Here is a 26,020-nt window from a genome sequence, read left to right as displayed (position 1 = left end):
GCCTCCCGAGGGTCTGCTGCTGCCGTCGCCTCCTGAGGGTCCGCTGCTGCCGTCGCCTCCCGAGGGTCCGCTGCCGCCGTCGCCTCCCGAGGGTCCGCTGCCGCCGTCGCCTCTCGAGGGTCCGCTGCTGCCGTTGCCGGCTTTGCTTCGCCTTGGGTCGCTGCCGGCTCTGCTTCGTCTCGGGTCGCCTCCGGCTCTGCTTCGCCTGGGAAGCTGCCCCCCATGAAGAAGGGGGAGAAGGTCAGGAGACCAGCTCCCCCCGCAGCTGTTTCGCTGCAGGGAATTGGGTGGCCAGATGCTCAGAAGAGGGAGCTGCCGGCTACAGAGAGTAGGGAGGAAGGTCAGGAGACCACCCCCACAGGCCACCGGGTGGCCGCAAGATTGCTTTGGCCGGAGGAGCCGGCCTTTTTTACACAGAATTGTGAGGGTCTGGAACCAACTCCCCAGTAATGTTGTTGAAGCTGACACCCTGGGATCCTTCAAGAAGCTGCTTGATGAGATTCTGGGATTAATAAACTACTAACAACCAAACGAGCAAGATGGGCCGAATTGTCTCCTCTCGTTTGTAAACTTTCGTATGTTCTTATGTTTTTATAAGCTGTAAATCTCCCTCCCGGCCAGAAAGGGCGCTGTGTAAGGTTGGTGGTATGCTTCCTCCTAGATGGGCAGATTCGATGGTAGGCGGAAATTGGAAGATGGCCATATTAGGGGGAGCGCGTAGCTGGTCGTACACAGAAGGACACCGTTGCAATCAACCACAGGGCAGACAAATATTGGAGAAACCATGGCAAAGGGTTGATTGCAGGGAATAGTTTAGTTGACAAAGGGGAAGCAGCTTGTCAGTACGGCCCCTTATGCTGAAACATGATTCTCGGCTGGAGTTTGTGTTTGTGTTTGTGTTTGCCTGTTGCAGAAGAGGATTGAAGAGATTGGGAGCTGCCGCCACTGAGCCAGTACTACCCCACTGCACATCACAACACGGACATCTGCACCACTTTTTTGTGCACCCGGGACTACAGTAGTAGAGTTTCGTGCACAAAGGATTATGGTTTAGGAGTGTTCCTTTTTGTTTGGGACTGCAAACCCGCCATATTGCTTCCCCTATACCATTGCTGGTATAGGGGCAACTGATTTATTATTTGTGAGCTATTTAAATAAATACAGACGTTTTGTGATAACTCAAGCTTGGACATTCACTTGTTTACACCACACCATTCATGTCCTGTCACAATGTGTTATGGTAAAAGTCAAAATATTGGCAAAAGGTAAATGTCTAAAATAAACGTGATACCACTTTACTTTGGACATTTACCGGTAAATCTGAAGAATAACCAAGTGTCTTTGGCTAATGACCGAATGTCTTCGCTCATTGTAAGTCACCAGGAGTCCTGTGTAACTCCAAATGCCACAAGCATCTACCATGCTGCAGTAAGTAAATATATCTATTCAGTGCCTGTATTTAAGGAGTTTTGTGTTGTAACCAAAGTGTGATTTTCTGTTGAAAAAAACAAAGGTCCTAAATGACTTAATTTACATTTAACATGATTTTATTTTTCATCCAAATAATATGTATTTGGAGTACAATATCCTTCAAAGCCATTGTAAATGGTTTTATACGCAAATTTACCAAAATGTTGGTTGTTCTACATAAGTGGATCACAATATTGTTCAGTACCATGTTGAATTGCTCAATTATGCATTACTGTAAGCTTATTAATGATTATATTGTTAATGGAAAATGTGTATGCAGAAATAAATATATTCTTTGACATTAATGATTATTTTGTTAATTGACAATTTATATGGTTGGCAGGGATGGGATTGAATCCCCATCCTGCATAGCTTGTGGGAATGTGGCTGGAGCCTTAATAAGGTAATTGTTTAATGGGCAATTAAGGCTCCAGCCACAATATAAAAAGACCTACTCTGAGCTCAGAGGAGGAGTTTGTTGAGAGGAGTTTAGAGGAAGTACTAATGAGAGCGAATGCTATCCAGTGAGTGAACCACAGTACTTGTTTTCATAAAATAATTACTGTTTGAGTTATTTTACTTTGGCCTGTGTGCCTATTTGTTTATTGTGTGTTTCTGTGTAAACCTTTTATTTGTTATTATTTAATAAACGTAATGTACGGCAGTTTAGTCCTGTACCTTTTGTTTTGCACTTGTTCCTGGTCCGTGATGTCATCCACTAGCCATCCTTGTGACAGACATATATCCAGAGTTGGGGTAACTCGTTACTTATGTAACGCGTTACTGTAATAATATTACTTTTGTCAATAACGAGGTAATATAAAGCGTTAGATTTTTTTATGTGCTTCCCACAAAAAAGAAACAAGTTAATCGTGTTACTTGTTCTCTGGTGTTTCCTTATATGTGTTTTCTTTTTTAACCCCGAAGTGCCAGACTGCTCTAATTTTGGTGCCATAGCACCGATGACGTAATCTCTCACTACAATAATAAGCCATGGAGCAATCAAATCAGTCTTTCTGAGCCTTCTCATTGAATAAGGCTAGGCACTAGGAACAAAAAAATATGTATCCCTACATGCCAATTTTGATGATACAAACGTCATACACAGGAAACACGTCTGCCATGGCGTAGTTTGAAGTTTAATAGGTCAAGACCGAGATGAGGCTTGTACTTGACTGTACGTACACCACTTTTATTTATTTATTTATTTATTTATTTATTTATTTTATTTATGTATGTGATTGCTTGCTAGCTTACAGTGGTGGCCACATTTATTGCATCACCCCATTATTTTTACATGTACTGCTTCATCACCATATAGTTTGTTTTTCTATAGACTTTTTTTTGGTGTTATTGTTGATTTGCTCTTCGTGGTTTTATTGAATTCTAACGTTTGTATGTTTTTCAGGAAATATACAGTACATTATGTTTATGTGCCAAAAATGAAATGTATTTATACTACAAACATTTTAAAAACCTGTTTGACACATTTAATAAATTAATTACCAGACGTATAGTTAAAAATTAAACAAGTGTTTCGCAGGACAATACAAGAGAAAGAAATATAATGAGTAATATGTAATGAGTAATATAACGCACTACTTTTTTAAATTAAATAATAAGTTAGGACATTATATAAGTTACTTTTTTCAGCAACGTGACTAACTCTGCACATATCTGACTTGGCTGCTTCTGATTGTAAAATGAGCCATAGATGGTTTCAGTTTGCCCATTTTCTTTCTTGTAAAATGTGTTTATTTTGTTTTATTACCTTTTACCTTTAATTTAACCTGGTGCATACAATACAGAGCTGTTACAATATGTTGTTGTTAACTATACACAGTTAAATGTGGAATGTAATATTAGAAGCGTGTTTTATTTTCTTTAGAGGTACAGCATGTGACTATGAACTATTTGGTGAACCATAATGAATCTGTACAACAACTTATTCTGTACAGAAATTATTCAGAATTACCTCTAACATAGGACTAGTCTGGAATATAGATTTGGTCCTAATCATAATACTAGCACACAATTCAGCACAATGACAGGCTTTGCTTGAGAGAGTCGCAGGGTTTTTTAAGGTCAAGACTGAGGTGCTGTGGAGCAAACCACTGTGCCTGACTGTATCCATGGCCTTTGTCCCCAACTTTCATCAGCACTAAATCCACAAACACCAACAATAAAAATAGAAAATTCAGAATTACTGTACTGACCTCAAGCGCAAATATACTACTGTATATGTAAAACATGTTATAAAATCACACAAATGTGTATGTATGTATGTATGCATGTATTATTATTATTATTATTATTATTATTATTAATTTATTTCTTAGCAGACCCCCTTATCCAGGGCGACTTACAATGGTTACAAGATATCACATTATTTTTACATACAATTACATTATGTAAGTATGTATGTATGAATGTGACTACACTAAGTCAATGTTATTTCTACTTAAATACACAAGTCCAGTCCTTGGAAAACAGGTCTCCATATATTTTACCTGAAAATAATCAACAAGTCACATGACAAAAGGTAATTTTCTCTTATATGAACTCAACCCTGATGGCACAAGTGGCATTTTACAAATTTCAGAAAACAGAATGATTTGGCTATAGGATCAAGTTAACCCATGTTGCACAAATGTAGACTATATCTATTCTGTGTTTTCTTTACCCAACTACTACAGAAATGAAACATCCCAGATACAACATAAACTACATTAGGTGTTAGATTAAACAAAATTGGTATCTTTATTAATCTTATTCTTTAGTTGTTGTTTTTTTATTGCTCCTCCTCTTGTAAATTGTTAATGATGGTATAAACTGTGGCATATTTAATGCTTCTACTGTAACTTGGGCCTACCACAAACACAGTTCCCATTTGGTGCCCCCTTTTTTTTTTTGGAGGTTGGGGGGTGGGGGGGTGGGGGTACTGTTCTCCTGCTAATTCGTGCCTTGATCGACAGGGTGGTATAATGCGTTGCTCCGCCTCCACTCGCTCGCTGGCTGCTCTATTCCACTTTGCCTCACAGAAACACCGCACTGACAGTGTGTTTCAATGTGCTTCTCTTAAACAACGAATGCAAGCACTGGCACTCATGCCTTCGTTTTTTTTTTTTTTTTTTTTTTTACCGGAACCTTTCATAACTGAAGTACTCGAGTTGAAATAAAAATAAAAAACAAACATACCAGCTTTTTTACCCTTTGTTTCTCTATATTTGCGTTGGCTTGAAGATGCTTTCTCAGTGGAGTTGTATCAGACTGTGCTCCCTCTCTACTCTAGTTCGGACTTGCTACTTCATCTCTGCTGCACTCAGAACACTTGCTATCCCCAATAATAAAGGTAAGAGACTATAAAACACATTTTACTGAAGAGGTTTTGTTTTTTTCTCCCCCCCCCCCCCCCCAAGATCTCTATCGTGAAGAATGATATCACTGTCAATTGGGTTATAGACACACGGGTGCAAGGTGCCCGTTTTATTTAGGATACACCAGTTGTAGATTAGAAGGCTGCATACAGCGCTTACCAATACACATCAACTTTTATTACATATTTAAGATGTTATATACTGTTTATTATTTGTATTGTGTAATTAACGGTATGGTCAATTTAAACACGATATGTACTTAACACAAGCAAGTAGAGAGATGCAACCGAGTACCTTGGATATTAATATATCGTAGATTGCATTTTTATGATTGGTATAAGTTGTATACAGCAGTTGGTATTGCACTGCACGTTCTTTAAGATAAAACGTATAGAGTAAAACTCAAGTTTTGTCACAGTAGTGTAAATTGATCTTGTTCTTATAATGGTAAACTTAAATGTTAGATGTATTTTGAAATACTGTAGTCTTTTATAATGCTGTATGTTTAAACTATTTAACAAATCTAGCCAAGGACTATCCAGGACAGTCGATAAACTGTCCGTTTATTGTTATCCGGGGTAATTAAGTAGTGCAGACTTCCGCAGTCCAGGGCTGAAACGCGAAATGAATTTAAATAAATAAATAAATAAATAAATAAAAAAGTAACTATATACACAAAAGTGACAGCCCAGTGTTTGTTTACTTTTAGCATTATAAGTTCGGTTGGTATTTTCGGTTTTTGCTTTTCAATAAGGTCAGACGTTTCTCTAACTAGTTCGCTTCAGTAATTTTAGTGGTGTTTCAATTCTAATACATAGCCACAATAGTAAAACAATGTAGAAAACTGTACGTATTTATTAGTATTCTGAATTAGGCAGACGTTTAATGTAATGGTATATTTTCTTTCATATATATTTTCTAAACCGTATACAAGAAATGACATTGTACATTTTAAGTACATGTGTCACGTAATATATCAACATGATTGGGAAACCATCGAGTAATTATAAAAAAATAATAATGATAATAATAATATGTCGTTCCAACATACATACATATTCGTTTCATTCATATATTCCTTCTTATTTGTTTTAAAACTTTACATTTTGGTTATGATAAATTATTGTTCAAAGATCATGTTTTTTTTTGTTTAAAAGTTCATGTTCAAGTTTTTAAACATTCAACTTTTATGTAGCCATGTAAGAGTCTTGTACACATACATAATGTTGTTAGTACTGGACCTTGGGTTGGCAAATTCCATGAATATTTTGAATTGACCAGTAATCTTTTTAGTGTCAGTTTTCTCTAACAGTGTGAACTAAACACTTTGAATAAATATTGAGGAAATAGACAGGTTATGAAATAGAAATGTCTTTGACATGTGTTTCTGACAGACAGGCAGCTATAACATAACTTACCTGCTGCAGTGCCAATTTCCAAGGCTTTCAGATAGTTGATTGGAACCAAAATAATAACCAATGTTGGGTGTTGCTTCTAATTTGCCACATCTCAGTGAAATGTAAAACTGTTGTTCCCATTGCTGCAGGTGACGGACATGTTTTTTCTTTCACATTAAAAATAACCTGGTTATTCATGGCATCTTTATAGATGATGGATAATTGGCCAGTTTAAAGTGCCCAAGGTTATTTCCTGATGGCTTTAGGTGAGGCTTAAGAATTGTATACTCTAGATGAAGTAAACTGTAAAGGTGCTTATATAGACATTTTTTAGAAGAACCTTTCATATATATATATATATTTGTTTTATAATGGCAAGTCTTAGTTTTCTCTTGACACTTTATTTCAAATCTTTTTAAAGACTTTTGTATCCATTGGCTGTAGGAGAAATCATTGTTGTAGTTAATCAATGGGCTTTTCCAGCCTTGCTGGCACTTTGCTGGCACAGTCTCTACACATTATTGCCATGGGAGATTGAAATAGATAAACAAAATGTAAATATTCCTGTCATAAATGCCTAGTGAGATCAACTACTGTCTCAAATTTCTTTAACTGAAAAATACAATGTAAGTCTGAACAATAACAAAGTGAACAAAACCATTGCCAGATATTCCTGCCTTTTTAAATCATTTTAAAATGAATTGACTACAATGAACCATTTATAGAGTAGTATTTCAGTATTCACCATCAGGTTTTTCAGGGGTTAGTATCTGTTTTCAGAATTACATTTTAAAGGATGGGGTGATTTTGCATTTGAGTTTTTTTTTAAATTATTTTATTATTATTATTATTATTATTATTATTATTATTATTATTATTATTATTTACTTGAATATAATTCAAAACATACTAATGTGGGGACAAAACTGGATTTTTCCTGTTTTAATATTATATTTAAATTCCCATTTAGATATTTTTTGTTATTTTTTATTTAGAAATGTGTGTAATACACCAAGGAAATGAAACCATCTACCTTAACAAATTACCTTACAAACAGGAGAGAAGCACAGTTAAATGTGTTTTTGTTTTTAATATACCATCTAAACTTGGTGGTAGGTTTAAAAGAACAAGGGTTACTAATTACATGATACATTTTTGTGTGTTTGTTGAACATAAATGTGGTCATTCTATTCTCGGAGCAATTTGTTTTGAACGCTAGTTCTTAAACAAGCACGTTTCCATGGGACCCTGCAGCTTCTATGTTACTTTACATGTTCTGATTGAAAAAAAGAGAAAGATAGAAGGTCTACACTGTCAGTCATCAAAAGAGCCAGGAGACCAGACAAATCATGCCAAGAACCATAGTGCCTGCAGAATTAAATGTCAGTTACTTGTTTTTTGTATGGTTGGAGTTGGGAGTCAGCGGATTGGGCATTACAGTCGATTGAAAGCCGTGGCGAATTGATTGATGTTCTGAAATATTTTGAGGATATTCAAAATAAAATAATCAATTTGAAATATTCACAAACAGCTAAATAAGCAGTACCCCCATTGTGTTTAAGAAAGACGTCACATTGAATTGAAAGAAGGACTGAATAGTAAAATATATGTTTCCAGTACATTGACTGAATGCATGCAGGTTATGACCTGTGATGCTGACATCAACAAAGCATTTTTTCATGCTAGCTCAATATGCTTTACCATAATGCTGTATTATTTTGCAATACAAACATGTTGGAAATAAATCTTGCTCAATAAAATATGAGGCCATTTAGAAATAACTTCTGTTCACTATTCTAAGTTTATTAAATACTGTGGTGTAAAGTGCATTTTTATCAAAAACTTAAATATAATTTAACCCTAATACCCCAATTTCAGCTTCACTTCACATTGTATTCAGCCTTACTGGCCTGATATCTAAAAACAAGACAGCAGGGTGTGATAAATGGTTGTCTGCATTGGAATTTACAGTACCAGGATTGCAAATGTGAGACTGACTGCAATTTTCAAAAATCAAGCATCACCACTTTTGTTTCTGTTGTTGTTTTTTTATGGATGTAGTTTGTGCAATACTGTGTCAAGAACACTGAAATACATATACAGTATATTTATATATTGGAGATACTAATCACGTACACATTTATTCCTACAAATTTGTTCTATTTAAAAATATTTACATTTTAAAAACAAGACCACAGTTCAGAACAAGATAGCCTTAAATAGGAAGCAAGTAAACACTTTTGGTATGAAGTCAATCAAAAAGTGATAAACTTGCTTCCATTTGGAAGAAAATGTCTTTTAAATAGGGCCCCTAAATAATTGATGATAAGGTTACAGGAAGTGAAGGTCTACACCTCAGAGCATGGCAGTGGATTTTTATGTTTTCAGATCTTTTCCCTCATTAGGCTCATTTGTGATTTTCCCTGATACATCTTTTAATTAAGTTGTACAATGTACATGACTGCACATTGTGCTACTAGTACACACATATAGCTCATTCTGAACATTTCAATTTGTGTAATTACCACACGGAGGACTTTCTAGTAATTGAACTACCAGTCTGCTTGCCAAGAATGTATCTTTAAATAAAGATCCCTTTGCTCTTAACTTGTAGCACATATTTCGTGTCTGTAAATGTCATCATTGATTTATTTCAGTCACAGCATGTAGCATATGATTGAAAACAAAATGATGTTGCTCTTTTTTAAAAAAAAGTTAAGGTGAATAGGTTGGCAACTCAAAGCAGTATATACAGACTGGGACTGGGACTGGGAATAAAATAATATTCTTAGAAGTATGTAGAGTATTTCATTGTAATTTACAAATTCATATTTAAACACAGTATACTTTATGGTGATATTATACCAGTAGCAATATTTGGCTGAAATTCATTGTGTGTGAAAGAATGATAAGACATTAATAAAGGCTGTGATCTGAGTGTAAGAGGATGGACAATACAGGCCCGCACAGTCCCAGGCTGTATTTTTTTCTAGTTTTGTTTTCTGGCCAGGGCTTGAATTTCATTTTCGTGTGCTGGGGTAAGTGGCTTTTACGGTACCCGAGTAATATGCGCGTAACCTTCGGTGCGCTGGCACCCTAAAATGAATGGGGTTGTTAAGAGTTAAAGCGAAAGTCACAGCTTGCAAAACAACACCTAGATAGACTTAATATCATCTTTTTTTTCAAAAGTGTTTACTTGCTGCATTGTACTGAGTTTCTATAATACTTAAAGATAGTGGCCTAGAATCATGTACGAGAGAACAAAGTCTCGCGGCACTTAAAATATCCAGCACTACTTTTATTTATTTATTTATTTTAACCAGAACTACTCAGAATGCAGCTCATAGTGCTTTCGTCACTGACACCCACTTCCTTATAGATTGTTGTAGCGTTTCAGGCATTCTAAATTGGGTGAAAAATACAGTAGCTTGGTGTCTTAAAATATCTCTGCAGGATTTACCCGCACTGAAAGTTGCAGATATGCGGGAGCAACTTGGAAAATGAGCGATCCCACGCTGAAATTCAAGCCCTGCTGGCTATTGTGGATTAAACCAGGACCATGTAACTGAACCCTCAGGGCATCTGGATGTGTTTTTATCAAAGTTTGGTGCTGTATATAATTATGAACAAGGCTTTATAAGACAGTTCAAGGTAAAATTAGAAATTAAAAAAGTTAACTTTTGCTCTGAAGTGATTGACTGTATTTAACAATCATTCAATGTCAGGATCATGACTGCTTGTATGGGTATGGTGAGAGTGGTGATTATGGACTATTTGGCCACTGGTCCCGTCTGTTAAGGGTAAAAGAAGAAAAATAATTATGGACTAATCTCACCGCTCAGCAGAGAGGACACCCCTCCACCCCCCTTGTGGGAGGAAACCTCTGGTGATCCCGGCAGAGAGATGGCCCCCACTCCAGGCATACTAGCAATATTCTGTTTGGCCGAATAGATATCACCGTTATAAACCAAACTCAGGCAATGACCGCTGCTGAGGGTATTACTGCCCTTATAAACCAAACTCAGACAATGACCGCTGTCGAGGGTATTACTGACTAAACACAGGTAATGATCCTGCCGAGGGTACTACTTCTGTCATAAACCGTTTGGCGACAGTTAAAAAAATGGCAAATGAAAAAGAGCTCTGTGTGATTAAATATATTTATAAAATGGGTTGGGAGATATCTGTGTCCTGATTGGTTGATAGGCATTCCAAGCCATTGAATTATTACAGTACAACCAATGGGTAAAAACAAGTCCCAGCAATTAAGACTTTTTACAAACAGATATTATTGCGCTGAACGTTTAAGAACGTTTAAAAAAATATTTTGAATTGGTCGCCATTTTTTCCCCCAATAAAAACAAAATAATAATACAGTGTCAGACTTCCTCCATGTAAATTTTAACTTGTTTGGTGACTCCAATGTCCACACATTCCTGGAGGATTTAGATCGCAACAGTTCGGTAACGGAACCGACAGTAATAATTTTAAAAAAAGGTCAGAAAAAATGAAACCGTGAGTACTACAAGACACCTCTCTCAGTACTGCTGAAATTAATAGCGGAATACTAAAAAAAGTAACTCCTTGGGCTGTGTCAGTTTTTAATGATTGGTCAGCACAAACAAAAAATAATATGAACTGGAAAACTGCATCTAAGACTGAAATAAACACAGTTTTAAGAAGTTTCTACAATATTCAGTTAGCAGCTACACAAGCTTGCGAGCTGGCCTGAATCGTTTTTTAAATTCTCCCACAGTGGGACGATCTAGAAACCTAATTTCAGATACCCACTTTAAAACAGCAAACAGCTTCTTCTATCCTGAAAACTTACACATGACAACAAAAAGACAAGTCACAACATCACCCTGCTGTATCCCAAACAGACTTAATCAAACTTAAGTCATCGGTACTCAGGATGCAGACATCACCCAACCCATTTTATAAGGTAGTTTAAGAAACTATTGGGCGCCAGCTGAAAAAGACAGGAAGTCCTGGAGTTACATCCTCTCTGGAATACCCTCGTCAACTCATAAACAAAAGGCAGAAACAAACGCCCCTACTCACCAAACAGTGCCACCTACTGCACAATCTGTCCAACTGTGTAACCAGCCATTTAATTTATAAAACTGTACATTCCCTGGTACAGTCAACTTCATGAGACAAATACTGAAAATATTCTGATAATTTATTTAATTTATTTAAATTTATTTAATTTATTATTAAAAATAATCTGTCTATCTATTAAATTCATTGGAACTATTACATTTAATGGAACTATTTTTCCTAGCGTAGTAATATATTTAGGAAAAAATTAACCTATATTCATTTTTAAATAAAAATGTGCTTATATCTTGATTTCTAAAAATAAACGCCCCTGGGCATGCAGTTACTCTAGCACAACCAACACCCTGTCGTGTCTTACAGCTTACATATATATTTAAAAAAAACAGGATCACAGCAGCTCAAGCCTCTATTTAAAAGTTTTAGACAATAAAAAGGTAAACAATCTAAATTATGCACGTGCATGTATAGTGATCTCTATAGAAGGCCATCTGAGTCAAAAACGCATTGTGCTGCTTTAGAGCGAGTCAGAATCTCATGGGACAGAAAAAAGGCAAGAATGTCATTCTGAAATGCCTCACTTAAACAGTGCTCAACTTGCTGGAAATGTGTAGTGATTTTTATATAGATTTTATATATTATATATTTTTTGTTGCAACTTTATGTTATGTGGAATGTAATAAACAAGAACCAAAATGGTGAGCTTTTTCCCCTTCGTTTTACAATGCCATTTAACGTTTGTTTTATTTGAAGTGTTTAAAGTTACATTTCAGTTTTCGTTTGCTTGTTCAGCTACAAAAAGGCACATGTAATCCTCATGTTATTACTTTATGAAAATGTGTCACTATTTACTTTGAAGAAACGACAATGGGAAGGAATGAAAAAAAGTAAAGCATGAATAAAATGTGTTGTCAACTTTATGTGCTATTTGTTGCAACTTTGAATAAACATGGATGAAAACTCTCCAGTTAATGGTCTTTATTTTCCAGCACACTGAAAAAGCAAAAAATATCTTATTTTTACACTATTATTTATTTTAGTAGTTATTTTTGTTGCAGACCGGGATGCTATCACATAAGCTTCTGCCATCCACTTTCTCCAGTTTTCTACATACTCTTGATAGGAGCCTTTATTGCTGTCCCTTCTTACATCAAACAAAAGATCAATAGGTAGCCTGGGAGGCCTCCCAAACAGTAAGTAGAAAGGGGAGTAGCCAGTGGCCTCTCTACAAGTGCAATTGTAGGCATGGACTACCTTAGCCAGGGAGCTCTTCCAATCAGTTTTCTGTTCTTCCGTCAGAGTTCTTAACATTGAGAGCAGAGTTCTGTTAAATCTCTCCACCTGACCGTTCCCCTGTGGGTGGAACGGGGAGGTGTGTGAGCCTTTAATTCCACAGTATTCTTTTAACCTGCACAACAGCTGATTTTCAAATTCTCTTCCCATGTCGTGATGTATCCTCTGTGGAAACCCGAATTTGAGTGCAAACTTGTTGAATAGCTTGTCGGCTACAGTTTTTGCTGATTTGTTAGTTGTAGCATAGGCCTGGGTGAATCGTGTGTAATGATCCATCACAACCAAGATATATTCATATCCTCCTTTACATGTTTCTAGATGGAGGAAGTCTACAGACACTAGTTCAAAAGGGTGAGTCATCTTGATATTTGACAAAGGTGCTCGGGTTGGTCTATTTGGCTTCTTTTTCTTTACACATTCACATACCTCAGTGACAAAATGTTCCACATCACGCTGCATCTTGGGCCAATAGAACCGGTCTCTGATTAAATTTAGTGTTCTTTCCACGCCGAGGTGTCCCATTTCCTTGTGGAGTTCCTTGTAGACTAGTGGCTGGTACAGTTTGGGTAGTACTAGTTGGCACCGGGAATTGGTTTTCCGGTGTAAAGTGCCATCCGGCTTGACGTGAAGCTTTGTCCATTCCCTAAGCAAGGCTCTTACCTCACTATCTTCTGATTGACTGGCTTTTTCACTGGGTCTCTGGTTTCTGGTTTTGTATTCCAAGACTTTGCCGATCACTGGGTCTCTTTGCTGTGCTTTTCTGATTTCAGTTCTTGGTATTGGCTGAACAGAGTTGAGCAGTCAATCCACATTCCCTTATTCTTCAATGGCATTCAGTGTTACTGAACTGAAGTATGGTGTTGCTTCTTTCTGCTGCACGATGATCCCCTGCGTGGTGGCACTGATGACCTCATGACTGACCTCTTCCGTGCACTGCAATATGAATCCATCGATGTCCAGGGGCATCCTCGACAGGCCACCCGCATCCGCGTTGGATTTTCCGGGGCGATACTTCATGGTGAAGTCTGCCAACTCCACAACCCACCTCTGTCCAGTTGCATTCAGCTTGGCGGTGGTAAGGACATATGTGAGTGGGTTGTTATCTATATAAACAACGAATGAAGGTGCATGATACAGATAATCCCGGAAGCGCTCGCAGATAGCCCACTTCATTGCCAGGAATTCAAGTTTACCTGAATGCATATTGTACCTTTTCTCTGGCGGTGTGAGAGTCCTGGACCCATACGCGATAACCCTCAGTTTCCCATCTCGCCACTGGTAGAGTACCGCTCCCAGTCCCTCTTGGCAAGCATCACAGTGCCACACGAAAGGTTGATTGAAGTCCGGGTAACCCAGCACGGATGGGGTAGATAAGCAGACTACCAGCTGAGTCAGCACTTCTTGGTATTGGTCAGTCCAGGTGATAGGAGTTCGGCTTGGCAGTTGGCCCTGTTTTCCTGCTCCCCGTATTTTCTTTCTGTTTTGGGGACCCTTGGCTACTGGCGGTGACCCTGCTGCTGTTTTACTTGATGGCGGAGCGGACAGCAAGTCATACAACGGCTTGGCGCTGCGGGAGAAGTTCTGTATGTATGACCTGTAATAGGAAAGGAACCCTAACAGTCTCCTGAGATCCCCTACTGTAGCAGGCATCTTCCCTTTAAGGGCCTGAACTGGAGCTACCTCCACTGGGTCCATTGAATAGCCGTCTTTTGACACAATCTTGCCCAAGAATATCACCTTTCGCTGGAACAGTTCACATTTCTTTGATGTGAGTTTGATGCCATGCTGCTGGTACCGACGCAAGACCATCTGTATGTGCTGGACGTGGTCTTCAATGGACTTGCTGTGCACCAGATTATCATCTAAATAGGGCTGGCAGATGTCATCCCTGAGGCCCCACAGACACTCTTCCATACTTCTTTGAAATTCCGCAGGTGCTGAACTTAAACCAAACGGAATGCGTACCCACTCGTACAATCCCCAGGGGGTGATAAAGGCTGTGAGGGGGCGGCTTTCCTCATCAAGGTGTCCTTGGTGGTATGCCTTCCCCTGATCTAATACGGAAAACCAGGAGCTCCCGCTGAGGCTGTCCATCACATCCTGGATCCATGGAATGGGGTGTCTATCAGGTACAATCTTCTGGTTCAGCTCTCGGTAGTCACAGCATAGTCGCAGACTGCCGTCCCTCTTTCTCACACAGACAATTGGTGAGGAGTATGGCGATCTTGATTTTGTGATCCAGCCTCGGTTTAGCAGGTCTTGCAGGTACTCCTTGACTTCTTTATGCAGTGGCTTTGGGACTGAAATATAAGTCTTCTGGACAGGGGTTTGATCTTTAAGAGTGATATGCATTCTTAATGATGGAATGCAGCCCACGTTCTTATCGTCTCGCGCAAAGGTGTGGCACTCCTCTCTGAGCATCTTCACAACCGCTTGCTGCTCCTCCTTCAGGTGGTCTAACTTTATGGGTGGGTCCCATACTTGATTGTGTTTTGTGGTTACTGTACTGAGCTGTTCTGTGGCTTCAGTGGGGTACCTGGGGAGACCACCCGGTGCTTGCAGATTTGTCCTGTTTTGATCAGGTGGTCTTGGGAGCCCCTACACAGGTCGCATTGCTGTTGGGTACACAGCTTTCACTGGCTGGACATGTTCCAGGGTGATTCGCTGGTCCAGTGTGACACTGTGGCTAGTAGTGTTGACCACTGAAATGGGTACTCGGAACGAGTTACCTTTACTCATGGTTACCAGCACTTAATTAATCTGTAAGCCTTCTGGCCACTGTGACTTTTCTTCTGGGACAAATAACACCACAGTCTCCTTTCCCATCTGTCCCAGGTGTGTACAGCATCGGACGGTTGTGGTTTGCCCTGGAGGAAGGACAGTTCTTCGTCTCCCTGTCTTGACTACACCACCCTCACTGTCAGAGTGACACGAGTGCATCACATGGATGAGAGTTTTGGCTATTTTTGGATCAATAGCGAAAGCTCCACTCACCACACTGGCTGTGTTCTCATCTGGAGCTGTCCTCTGTAGTTCCATTTGTCCCTTGATGACTTCCTCAGTTACATTGTAGCCAATGATGGGGTCTTCTGCTACCTTGGGGTCACTGGACACAAGTATTGGTACTTGAAAGCTTTGACTGGGGCCCGCCTCGCTGCTCAGTCTGAACCACTTCTATCCAGCCAGTGAATGGTATCACTGTCTGATTGGCTGCCATCCCAGTAAGAGTGTCATGTCCCAATAGCTCCTCAACTGGACTGATGGTAGTGTGTGGGAGGTACTGGCTCCTCCAGGCTTCATTTACTAAATTAGCTTGGGCCCCTGTATCCCAGAGGACTGACATAGGGATATTGTCCAGTAAACACTGCACCAGGCATCTTTTTCCAATTAGCTTTAACAGCTTAGCGTTATGTTTTGGAGGGAGGTAACTAACTTTGCATAAGCTTGGGTGTATCCACCTGGGTGCACTGTCCCTTGCTGTTTTCATTTCCAGTTGGTTGATTGCACTACAGAATGTCCGGTGCTCCCCCCAGTGTTGCCTCTGTCATCTCTTTGAACAATACTGGACTGTAGAGCAGCCCTGACACTTCTTCAATCTGCAGGAATTGTTTTGATACTGACAATACTGACACTGTGGGGACACTGATTGGTGGGTTGCTGTTGGTCCCCCTACAGTAACCCCTCCCCGTTTCCCTGAAGCTGGCGGGGAGCTCGGCATCCTCTGGAAACGTGTCCCACTTTGCCACACCGGAAGCAATGCTTACAGTTTTCCCCTTCTCCAATTTCCTGGCATGCTCTGCAGCCTTTCTTTCGCATTCCTCTCTCCATCCCTGGCTGTCTCTGGTATCCCTGTTTAGTCTCGGTTGCAATTGAGGCCATCCACATCTTCCTCATCTCTGCCATTTCTGTTTTAAGCTCACTCACCATTGCATGGATCCCTGCTTCAGACATCTGCCCTTTTTCTGAGGCCTTTTTCCCTTTCTCTGGCTTTGTGGGACCACTCACACTGCTTACCGGTTGGGTTATTGGTATCCATGTTCCCTGCACATTCTGATGACCTTCTATAGCATTGTCCTTCAGCTCCATCTGTAGATTATTTGTTCTTGTTGTTATGACCGTAGAATTCTTCTTAAGCTTGTGCTGCCTCTCTAACTCTAAACTTGCGGCTTCGTTTATTCTTTCAATGAGCGCCTCATCAGTGACAGTCAGGTCATCAAGACAAGGCTTTATTAGGAATTTTATGTGGTCACTCAGCAATCCTGTGCCTACTGACCTCAGGAACTTCCTTTGCACCAGGTCTGGATTGTACTGGTCTGACCCCTTTTCTTTTGATGCAAACAGCAGCCTATCTTTCAATTCAATGGCTCTAAACAAGAAGTTCTGGGCAGATTCTCTTGGTTCCTGGGAAATATTTACTAATTTCTGATAGAGATCAGATGTATTTTCTTCTTTGTAATGGCCTTTTAGAATGGTTTTAAGTTGCGGAAGAGTCAAGTCACTCGTTATTTCCAGCATGTCTCTCAGGTTTAAGCCAGGGCTGATTGCTTTAATTACTGCCTCGATAATGTCTTGATCAGCATGGCCTTTTCGGAGTCCAGCATCAATTTGGTGCATCAGATTAGTGTATGACAGCTTATCTTTCTGTCCTCCCTCACCAATCTGCCCACAAATCCGGAATTCCTTTTTAATTGTGCAAGTGGTTGTATTGTACTTTCTGATACTGTGTCCTTTGTGTTTAACTTTGCACGCAGCACTTTTATTTCTGCCTCAAGGCCTCTCCTGGACTCTTCCTGTAACTTTTGCATCTCCATGTACTTCTCTTTCATTTCTCTTAACTGCGTGAGCTCCTGCTCCGCTCCCTTACTACTATCCTCATGCAGCAGCGTTTCAATGAAGACTAACAGGTCTTGGACATACTGACATGCCTCTCCTTCCTCTTGATTTGCTTCAATATTATCTAGTTCTCGTTCTGCCAATCGAATTAAAGCTCGCTTACTTTTATTTTTCACAGTCTCATCATTATCCTTACTGCATTTTAAGTATTTGCATGTCTCTACTAGCTGGTCCCACTGCAACTGATTTAAAGCAGTACTTGCCTTCTCTTGTAGTTTTTCCAGCTCCATGATGACACTTTCAAATCCTTCCACAGTCTGTAAAAAACGGTAGTGTTGATATTCCAATTTTTATCTTATGTCTACTCCTGGCTAGGCTCGCCAAAATATGTTGCAACTTTGAATAAACATGGACGAAAACTCCAGTTAATGGTCTTTATTTTCCAGCATACTGAAAAAGCAAAAAATATCTTATTTTTACACTGGCCGATCATACGGGAACCATTGGCCTTGTTTACAGCATAAACAACGAGGCAATGCGTGTGCAATGCAGTTTCTGTCATATAATATAAATATATTATAAACAGTTTAATTTAAAACAACATTACATAGAACATGTTACTCTCACAGTGTCCCTGCCGTTATTCGGTCTTCAATACTATAGTAATCGACGCAATGAAATCATAAGACAACTATAGTATCACCGAGCAGACCACGTTGTGAACATCAACATCACAAATAACTTTGCATATAATTTTGAACACGGCAAATAATACTAAATATAGCAAAAAATATCTCATTTTTACACTGGCCGATCGTACGGGAACCATTGGCCTTGTTTACAGCAGAAACAACGAGGCAATGCGTGTGCAATGCAGCTTCACCTTTTACTGCTCTGCTGCTTGCACCCTGACACCACCTATTGGCCGGAGTTAGTATTGATCGCCCAATGTACTTCAATGGACATAAATTTGACCATAGAGAGTAAGCAACTAACATACAGAATTCTGTAGCATTTAAGTATATTATTGGGGGTAGATTGTCCATGTCTACAATTGATTGAGATATTGCAGGTTAAATGGGGAAAAAAATTAAAAAAATTACAATTTCTGTGTCACTTTAAAGCCCTAAAAAAGTAATTTCCTATTTATTTAGGGAATAAACAAAACAATGTTTAACTTGAACTGCTATTTGGCATCTTTTGTTTTGTAGTTAATTCACTGGGGTAAAGTAAGTCCTACACAACTTATTCTTTACTCCTGGGATATTTTTCTATTTTAACATGTTACATATTGTAATTCTTGCTATAAAATAAAGGCACACACACAGGAGCCACGCCCCCTGCCCCTGCTGCTATGTATGAATGTTCTAAACAATCTCATTCCCCTTTGTAGGTGTGGGCATATGAACTGAACTTTGTATTTAAATTTCTGGACTTCAAGAGCCCAGACTGATTGCCTTTCTTTTTATTGTACACCCTATTGCTTCTCGTTGTGTTTACTCAGAATCTTTCTCCTGGATCTGCTCAAAAAGCTCCAGTGGGAAAAAGGGTAAAATAAACACTAGAAGGGAGTTCATTTTCAAATATGCTTCCAAACAAACGGATCCCCACTCGGTTCTAAAAAACTGCCCACACATCTACAAAAAACATTAATAACAGTAACAAATATTAAACCTAGAAACTTGACTTTACTGTCAACTACTGTAGTAGGGAGATACTGTAAACTGATATGGATGTTCTCTGAAAAAATAGCATAGTATGAATGCTCTGTACAAACTCAGCCCCCCTTCATAGTTTGTGCATATGAACTCTGAGAAAATACTGTACAACAACAAGCAAGCAATTATTTCAAGGAAAAATACAATCCACTGTTAACCCTTAAGACCAAGCGTTTTTAAGTGGGATGCTTCCCCAGGATCAGGTTTTTTTTTTTTTTGGCTGTATTTGACTTTCTTTCTATAACAATTCTATTTTTTACAGTAGCATCTTTGAACTGGTGTCCTTTTTTCAGAACACTCAGGGGAACAGTATATAGTACATCAGAAATCATAAAAAATTGCTCTTTTTTTCAACACTATTTTATTTTTTATTTTTTTACGTTAAGTATTTTTTATTATCATTATTATGTTTTCCGCGTAGTGTTTTCCTTACAATGCTTCCTGAAAGTTTTGTTGAAAAATATTCATGTTTGGGCAAATTACAAGACATTGTTTCACCTGAGTGATTTAGTGATTTCTTTATACACACTTTACCTCTTTGCCTTTCTATCTTTGAAATTCATCAAAAAAAAAGGTTCAGGACACTGTAGAGAATATTTTACAATACTTCAGAAACTATACAAAATAATGTTACTGATTTTGCACTCCAGTAAGTAAAAAAACTTTATTAAAAAATATTCAGTAGATTTGGGGTTTTGAAAGAGATAAAGGTACAAGACTTTGTTTTCTGTTACCTGAAGGACCTTACAACACTCCCTGAAAGTTTTATTAAAACATTTTGAAATATTGGCAAAATATAAGACATTCTTTCACCTGAGTGATTTTATGAATTTAGAGCCTTTTGTTAAAAAACAAACACAATACATGGTTTAGAACTGAATATTTATTTTTTGCAATAAATACTACTGAGAACACATATATTAAATGAATCACTGTCAGAAAATCCTAATCCACCAGAATCTGACGGCAGTTAATCTGCCAAAAATTATTCATCTAATCGTCTTGCCATTTGAAATGAAATTCTGTAGAGTGGAAATGTTTATATTATCGTGTGCATATCAATTTCTGTACATAAACAGTAAACATATACACAGAATGAATATTCTGTTGTCAAAGCAGTATTTTACAAACAGCAAGAACAACAGAATAAATAGTGCTAAATACACTACAAAACGCTATAAGCAAACATAGTAAAATTGCAATGCCATACAGACCTAACCTCATCAATAAGTCCACAAATAATATATTCATATTTGTACCAGATGTACCAGATAAACAGATAACATAAACAAAGAAAACAAAATAAACATAGGTTAATAAATTGCAGCCTCATGTCAGTAGGATTTCAGACCAAAAGTCTCTTGCACTCTGTCCCAATCCGTCAGTCTGGTGATTCTCCCGCAAAAGATTTGAATGTACTTGTGGCAAAGTGGTAGGTAGTACACAGGTTTAGAGGTGATATAGGGTTTGATACAACGACAGACAACAAAGTACTGGTGAAATGATGATTTATTTTTGTAATCCAATGTCACTTGATAACGTGTTTGTGTTTGGTGTATTGCGCAGTTTATTTAAACACAGGGTTCAGTCCCGAAATAATACACACAATACAAACACGACACCAAACACAAACACGATCACAAGTCCAGAGTGACTGCAGTGAATTTTAGTGGTGTGATACCCGTTATCGGTGAAATACGAGTGCAGTGAAATCCGGGTTGATTGCTGGTCTTAAGCTCTCGGATGTGTTAGCCGTCTATAATATACAAACAGTGCAATTAATATGGTAAACAAACAAAACACGAAACATTCACAATCCGTCAGCGGTTCTTTTGCAACCATACAAAGGAACAGATCACCTCGCTGTGTCCCCTTATGTACCATCAGTCACGGCCCCTTGGTAAACGATTGCAACCGCTCCTCCAATCCGCGGCTGCCACATCGCTTCCCTTTCAGGTCGATGACTTGGTGTACTGTAGCTCTGCCCCACTTTCTAGATGGCCGACTTCCACCTAACCCTGGGAATTAATTGTCTGGCCATCCAGTCCAGGGCACTGTGTTTTCTTTACACAACGCCCCCACACGTTGGGAGGGAGATTTATCACAGAGTCATTCTGTCTCTGTCACAATACAGTATTATTCTATTATAAAAAGAAATTCAGTACCGTCATGCAATGCAGAAGTGGACGAAAATTAATCCTCAGGCGGAGGTGTCTTGGTTTAGTTGCGGAAGGATGATTTTAGTGTAGAAAAACTTGGCTTTATCGGGTGAGTTAAACACTTTGTCTGTGCCATTGAACGTAATCCTCAGCCGAGGTGGATGCAACAAGTCAAATTTAGCTCCAGCGTTGTAGAGAAGGGATTTTACTTCTCTGTATGCAGCCTGTTTACTGCTTAATTCTGGGCTAAAATCAGGGAATATGTAAACTCTTGCTCGAACCAAATATTAAAGCCGCCCCTCTACCAGTGATGGTAGCAGGGGGTACACAGTGGGTTTACAGTCCCAAACTATAAACAAACAGTCCCACACAGGTAATCCACAGTGCACGAAACTGTGCTCTCCAAACCGGGATGTGGTGTGTGTCTTTTGCAGTGCAGTGAGGGCAGTGCTCGGGTTTGTGCTGGCTCCGTGCTGGCAGCACCTGACTCCTAGTCCTCCTCTCCAATACAAGACAGTAAAACACAAACAAACAGTGCTCAGACTTGTTATTATTTTAGTTTCAGTGTAAGGGACCCTACTCGTGTAGCTGCGTCCCCCAAACTCGCAGCTACACGCTTTCTACAAAATGTCCTACTTCTGGTTGCCACCTACCATCGAGTCGCCCCTCGTCTATGGGAAAGCATACCACCAACCTTACAAAGCGCCATTTCTGGTGGGGGGAGATTTGCAGGTCACATTCCTTCTCTCTCTGTCACAGCCTCTCAGTGATGTCACATGAAGAAAAAAAATATCAGGGAGTGAAATTCAACCCCTCCCCTAGCCAATGATATGTGTTTCCAACCTGTATGGCAAAGTATGGTGGCCCGGTAAATAAATAAACTGAAGTGCGTTTTCTATTATGTTTACCTGATCACAGGCCAAGAAAGACACTTCGGTATGATCGTGTTTACACGATCACGGTCCTTAACCCCTTCGCTGTTAAGGGTTTTTCCACACCCAGTGCTAGAGGTTTTTCATGAATTTGAGACTGAATTGTTTAAAAGTCAAATTTCTCACAGGTCTCTAACGGAAACATAGGAAACCTATATATTGTTTTTTTCAGCACAATCTGAAAAAATGATATAATCTACTTGGGCATATCTTCTCAATTGATTGAGATATTGCAGGTTAAATGGGGAAAAAAATGAAAAAAATTACAATTTCTGTGTCACTTTAAAGCCCTAAAAAAGTAATTTCCTAACATGGTAATTAGACAAATTGCGTGTGTCTTGCATTGCTAACTATGTTAACTATCTATGGAGTAAAAAAAAATAGGAGTTAGTATGTTTCTTTCATGGCTGCGTCAACATTTGTATTAATAAATAATAATAATAATAAGCATTTAAAACAAAAAATCGTCGGCTCAATATATAAACAATACATATTTTTAAATGTAGACAAAAACTAAATTCAAAATATAATTTCGAAAGACTAAATCCCCCTACACATGTCCTAAAATTTTGTAAGTGATTACTCACTCGCAGCCTTTAGGGCACCGACATATTTTATAATATTATTATTACTGTGGATGGTGCAGCATAGCCTGGGACAGTATACAGCAATCAGTAACGATTGATTAGTTCTGAAAATAACTTGAAAATAAAATAAAATTTGACAAAAATATCTTCTGTAGGTCTGCTAAATGTTGTAGCCATCAGGATTTGCTCAAATCAAACCAATCCGAAATATAAAACTCTTCAGTTTGTTTATTTTACTTACTGGATTCCAGACTGAACAACACAGAGAAATCTTATAGGCCAGTTTAGGCATCAATCATTCACCGTTTGATTGACGTGATCAATCCATCATTCACGTTTTGAGAGACTAAACCCTCCCACATATATCCTAAAATGTCAGAAGCGATTGGTCAAACACAGCGTGCTCAAGCACTGAGTTACTACTGCATATGCCACAGAGACAGCATACAGTAATCAATAGTGATCTTCAGTTCTGAAAATAACTATTGAAAGTAAGATTATGTTTGCTAAAATAGGTCCTTAGATCCCCTAAATGTTGTATCCATCAAAAGTTGCGCCAATCAAAGCACTATAAAAAATATAATACAAACCTTTTTGTTTGCTTGTTTGACTTCTGCATCCGACATTGAATAACACAGAGAAATCGTATACAGGGCAGTTTACATGTCAGTCATGCACTTTTTAAATGACGTGACCGATACACCATTCACAGATTTTGACAGCTTAAACCCCTCTACACACTCCGTAAAAAAATTGAAATGATCGGATGCTCACAACCGGAGCTACAGTGAGATTTATTTTAGGACGTACGCTGTACGCACCCTAGCACTGAAGGGGTTAAAGGGTTAACACTTTAAATTTATATCATATAATAAATGCTGACTTCCAGTATTTTCTGCTGCCAAATTTCATATTGACAAAGTAATCAGCATCAAAGCACAGAAACCCAAGTGTCTTATCAAATTTTATGACAGACAATTGTTCAGCGATAACGAATGTTTTTCTGCATGCACATGTTAAGCCCTTTTTGCAGTATACCTTTTCTCATTTCCAGAAATGGCAAGCAGCAGACTTGTTAACTAATAGTATATATGCCACAATCATGGATGGAGGAACACATTTTGTTTGTACAAAGAACTGCATATATATTAAATTAAGTTGGTTGCTTCACAACATATAGCATCACTGCTGAAGAATTTCATTAATTTAGACAGGGACTGTCCTAGTTACAGTGCTTTTCCCATTATAGGCTAATGTATGTGTAACGCAAAACTAGTACAGGATATCATCAAGGGTAATCTTAAAAAAATATTAATTGAAATGATGTATCATTTATGTAACATATCAATATGCAGCTCTCTAAATGTATAGGTATTTTCAGTATGGAAAACCCGTCAGCCTTAGCATATAATTACAGAGTTGCATCTTCAGAAATGTGAAATATTCTTGCCTGAGACAGTATATTTGCGTCTGTCCTTAGACTTTACTAAGAATCAATCCAACAGAAAAAGATGAGCATGACTGCCTTTCTGTTGTTTTAATTAGACTAAGATGCCGTAAGCATGTCTGTGATTAAATTCAGTCTTAAGCTTGCTCACTGATTGTTTTCAATCTTGCAGTGAATTTATTGGACTCCGGAGCTGTGATAGGTGATCTGGGATGGATAGCCTATCCGAAGAATGGGGTAAGTCTCTCTGCACACTTTTAGCCGCAAACTGCAGTCTTCATACTGAGAGTACGTTTCAAGGTCTGAAATCCCCTAGAGTGATTCATCATCAACAGAAAAAAAGACTTTTACTGAAAAAGAAAAAAAAAAGTAGAGGAACAAGCAGACGTGAGCCTCCCTCTAAAGAATTTATTAAAATTATTTTTAATCAGTACAACTTCACAGTGTAGAGCTTAGCCGTTCAGTCAGGCAGCAATTAACAGAACCAAAGTCACATTTACACAAAAGAAGTACCTTTAAATCTTACTCCAACTCTTACAAGTCTCAATCAGAAATATAAATGAATATTTTGCACCCCAGATTCAGACTGGCACTCCACATGGAGAGATACAAATATACTGTAAATGTGGCTGTAGGGTTGCGGGTTTGAGAGTATTTTCCTTAGAAAAATATAAATGGGAGAAAGCTAGTCAGATTCAGTAAGATTGTATACAACGATTGGTTCCCCAAGTCATTCTTAATAATAATAATAATAATAATAATAATAATAATAATAATAATAATAATAATAATAATAATAATAATCATCATTTTATATAACTTGTGAAAGATTGTATATAACAATATTACGTTCACAATACCAGAGACCACCAAATAATACACATAAAGCAAAAAAAAAGTTTTTACAGTTCTGTTTCCTTGCCCCTTATTTTTTTTTAAAAATATACTGTACATAAAAGCCCATTTATATTAATGTATGAGCTACAATTTCTTCTATGCCCCACAGGGAAGGCTGTTCCTTAACACTCATTATCTGAAATGTATTATATTAGTACCCTGAAGGCTCGTGAAAAATGACCCAGGTCTTTCAGTTACCTCTGACAATATGTTTCCCACCTAGAAATGCACAGCTTGGTTTATTGATGGAGCAGGGTAAAGATATAATTTGTCTATTGATACAGTATTTGTGTATACAGAGGAAGCAAATGTCTTGTTTTTGGTGTATTTCCTTGGCTTTGTCAATTTCTGTCAGTTCTATACTCACATAGGGAAACATGTTTTAAACGTTTTATATTTCCTTAATTTATTAATTTATTCTCACATCCTAATTTGCATTAGGGTTTACAGCAGGTTATAACCAATTCATGTAAAATACTTTACAACAGCATAAAGCAAAGGGTAAAATTTAAAAAGTACTTAGATACCATTTTAAAAAACATAACATACTTAATTTTAGCCATACATGTTGTCTTGTATACATAGTGTTCCGCATTTCCGGTTTATTACGAATTTTACCAAAATATTACAGGATTCTTTTTTTCACTGAACGTCTGTTTTTACTGATTTATACACGATTTTTTGTCTATTATTCATTATCTTCCTGGTACTATTTTCTAGGAAATACACAATATTATACCGACATTGTAATAAGCAGCCCTACATTACTAGGATACAGCAGGTACGTTTAGACGTCAGAGGATCAAATAACATTCAAACATGGTTCTCTGTTCACAAACACATTATCAC

At 38.2% G+C, this 26,020-nt stretch overlaps 1 protein-coding gene across 5 annotated transcripts in view; it reads left to right on the top strand.

Annotated features, from left to right (window-relative positions):
* Positions 1-4,494: 4,494 nt before the first annotated feature.
* The window catches only part of LOC117409037 (ephrin type-A receptor 5), a 237,040-nt gene continuing 215,514 nt past the window's right edge, over positions 4,495-26,020 (top strand). For all 5 annotated transcript variants that reach the window (XR_009308251.1, XM_058997144.1, XM_058997136.1 and 2 more), the window contains exons 1-2: positions 4,495-4,822; positions 24,447-24,511. Coding sequence is in view for 4 of the 5 variants with exons in the window: in XM_058997144.1 (XP_058853127.1) it covers positions 4,714-4,822; positions 24,447-24,511 (174 nt within the window). In the remaining variant the exon portion in view is untranslated. The remainder of the gene's footprint in view (positions 4,823-24,446; positions 24,512-26,020) is intronic.

This window comes from Acipenser ruthenus, chromosome 2 (genome assembly GCF_902713425.1).
Source record: "Acipenser ruthenus chromosome 2, fAciRut3.2 maternal haplotype, whole genome shotgun sequence".
NCBI lineage: Eukaryota > Metazoa > Chordata > Actinopteri > Acipenseriformes > Acipenseridae > Acipenser > Acipenser ruthenus.
This window is presented reverse-complemented; position numbering and strand designations above follow the sequence as displayed.